At 47.2% G+C, this 2,714-nt stretch overlaps 2 protein-coding genes across 3 annotated transcripts in view; one reads left to right on the top strand and one right to left on the bottom strand.

Moving 5' to 3' along the window:
• Positions 1-2,714, bottom strand: part of LOC113203073 (synaptotagmin-3) — a 64,971-nt gene that overhangs the window by 48,692 nt on the left and 13,565 nt on the right. The gene's annotated exons all lie outside the window — the stretch shown is intronic.
• Positions 405-1,965, top strand: LOC113203053 (uncharacterized). The gene is made up of 3 exons (XM_026417534.2): positions 405-561; positions 1,166-1,248; positions 1,333-1,965. The coding sequence occupies exons 1-3, from the start codon at positions 526-528 to the stop codon at positions 1,598-1,600; spliced, it is 387 nt and encodes a 128-aa protein (XP_026273319.1). The 5' UTR covers positions 405-525; the 3' UTR covers positions 1,601-1,965.

Genomic DNA, 2,714 nt, shown 5'->3' with positions numbered 1-2,714 from the left:
CATCCAGAGAGTACATGTCCGTCATTCGCCGCTACGAACCTGCCCAGTTCAGCCTCTGCCAGCACTCGAAGCGCCGGGCAGGTAGGCAACATCTTGCCTGCAGTGCATGCATGTACTGCGGGGTGGCCCACCTTGAGGCTCGCAGGCGCTATGAGCGGCCGAGCTCTCTCAATTTGACGCATGAATATGAGATGAATAAAGGACGCAGTACTTACTGGAACGATCGCTTGCAGTGCTCTCGGGTTCACTTACTACCACACGTCCCGGTGAAATTCCCCGTGACATTACTCTGTTGCGATCAGCGCCTCGCGCCTTCAACGTAGGCAACCCTTCTGCCACCCTCCTAAACCTCCCCGCGGTGACGTCATCGGGCTTTTGCCGAAACCCTGCTGAAAGAACAACCCGGCTCGGCTCGGACAGAAAGCGCCAGTCAGCAGTGAGCCGCCGTGAGACAACGCGCGTGCCTCGCTCATCGCTCGAGACAAGTTAACCTCAACAAGTTCTAACCGCATCAGAAGCATTCACATGCACGGCGACAGAATGCCCGAAAGGTGTGTAAAGGTGCTGTATATTTATTGAGTTATGTCATATTCATGGTTTTCGAACCTCAGGGCCGTCGGTCACGGGTCGACAACACAAAAGATGATGTGATACTACTGTACGTTTTTGTAATAGTACGGTAGTGATGAGGTGATCCCTGGGCCCTGGGTAACTGTAAAATCTATTTTCCTGTGTGCACACTATCTATGGTGGATTTAGTCTCGTGAGACCCGTTGCCTCACGGTGAGGCGGCCTCACTGAGATCGTTTGCCTCAGAGGTTTTCAGCCAATCACAGTTCTCCAAAACCTTTGAGGTAAGCGATCTCAGTGAGGCCCCCTCACCGTGAGGCAACGGGTCTCACTAGACTAACTCCAGCACTAGGTTCTGTATCTATATTTATATAACCAGTATATTGTGTATTTGTAGTGTATTTGTAATTGTTTCATTGTAATTATTGTGTATGTGATTTTGTACGTTCATGTGCGTTTAACCTTTCATCAATAGGCCAATCAACTTATTTGTAGTTTGTATCATTTATCCTCCCAACACCCAAAGCGGACCGAGCACCCCCCGAGCCCCCAGGACCTTCCACGACCCCCATTAATTTTATTCGTTTACTTGCAGAAAATTGGCAAGGACATTAGGAACCGCTGGTCATTGGCGGCCGATAAGTTTTATGTCTTGGGAGAGGCAGCATTTGATGAGAAGTATGTATTGATGTCATGTAGCACCTGATGACTAACTGTTTATTAGATATAATGAATAACACATATGAATTTTGTTTGAAACAGATCAGCAACGTACCGGGTCAGCGACCCTTCATCTATGGTGGAGAATTGGGAAGTCCTCACTCCAAATGGGCGGAAGGCCGCCCTTGTGGCATTGATGGAAGTAATTATAAATGTGAGCATTATGAGATATAGTTATAATGTACCCATAGCTTATGTATTAGAAACAAAACAGTTGAATCAAAAGCAGTTAATAAGATATTTAAATTTGTTCTGCACCTTAGCATATTTTATTACAATAGCTATTTGTAAATGTCAAGAAGTCAATTGATACATTAAAAAAGAAGGCTGGATGCCTACATTTACAGTTAAATTCATTCATTTGTGCATGACACATGATTAAATATCACTTCATTCTTCATACCCCTTTTGGGTGTGAGGTGTGTGTGATAGAAGCAAATTACCTGACGCTGAAATTGCACCTTAAAATCCATATTCAGAAGTTTGAAGGTTATGCAAATCAAGGTTTTTATAAACTTTCTTCTATGAAATCTTGTCCCTGTTTGTACAGTAAAATGCCCAGGTAAAATGTCATAGGTGATTACTTTAATCTTTCGTGTAAAGTCCTATTTTGTGTCATTGAATTACTCTCTTCAAGTATGATCAGGCTTTATAAAATCGTCAAAGTCAAAAGTATTTGTTGTCGAGTTTTTTTAACAAATGAATGAGATGAATACAAAAAAGTCAGGAGTCAGTGGCAGACCGGCGCTCGGCTCTTCCCGCGTCATCGTCATGGTTCGTCCCGCTCGGTCGCCGTTCGGGTTCGGCTCGGGCTCGGGAGGATCGGTGCACCCAGACAATCTCTGCCCGCGATACGACAGTAGGGTAATGTCATTATAAATCCTAATTAATATATTTTAATGGAGATAAACCTAACTTTTTGCATTTTGCATGGCGTTACCTGGCCCCCGTTAAAATTAACCTCTCTCCCCCCATCCTTAGCCAGGCTGGTCCTTACCAATATAGTAACAAATTTTGTCCTGGAAGGACCATCGCAAACAACTCCCTCAACCGTATACGAATGGGCATTCATACACCTATAAGTGCACGACATTCACACACTTGCGTTTCCGAGTGTAGGGTCAAAACGGTGCTGCTATAACCCGTGTGGGGTCCGGTCGAGGAGAGGGTCCCCCGGGTCCCCACAGCAGGAGCCTCATCGCGGTGCCACTGCATGTCATAGGGGGGTGCTGGATAAGGGGTGGGCACGCCGGGGCGGCCGGGGGCGGCTGGTGGTGCCCGCCGAGCCGAGCAGCGCAGCGCCGTAAATCGCCAACAATCTGCATATCAGCGACGTGCACTGCATGGCGCAGAGCGAAGCACCACACCCCCCGGTCTCCCCCCCCCCTCCCATCCAGAGAGTACATGTCCGTCATTCGCCGCTA

This window comes from Frankliniella occidentalis, unplaced genomic scaffold (assembly GCF_000697945.3).
Source record: "Frankliniella occidentalis isolate FOCC.00 unplaced genomic scaffold, Focc_3.1 Scaffold26, whole genome shotgun sequence".
Taxonomy (NCBI): domain Eukaryota; kingdom Metazoa; phylum Arthropoda; class Insecta; order Thysanoptera; family Thripidae; genus Frankliniella; species Frankliniella occidentalis.
The sequence above is the reverse complement of the archived record's forward strand: the minus strand, read 5'-3'. Positions and strand labels throughout refer to the sequence as shown.

Bases quoted from the DNA above. Each gene is read 5' to 3' on its own strand.
- LOC113203053 (XM_026417534.2), top strand. From the start codon at position 526: ATGCACGGCGACAGAATGCCCGAAAGGTGTGTAAAG. The intron at 562-1,165 runs GTGCTGTATATT...GTTTACTTGCAG, and splicing joins TGCCCGAAAGGTGTGTAAAG to AAAATTGGCAAGGACATTAG. The intron at 1,249-1,332 runs GTATGTATTGAT...TGTTTGAAACAG, and splicing joins GAGGCAGCATTTGATGAGAA to ATCAGCAACGTACCGGGTCA.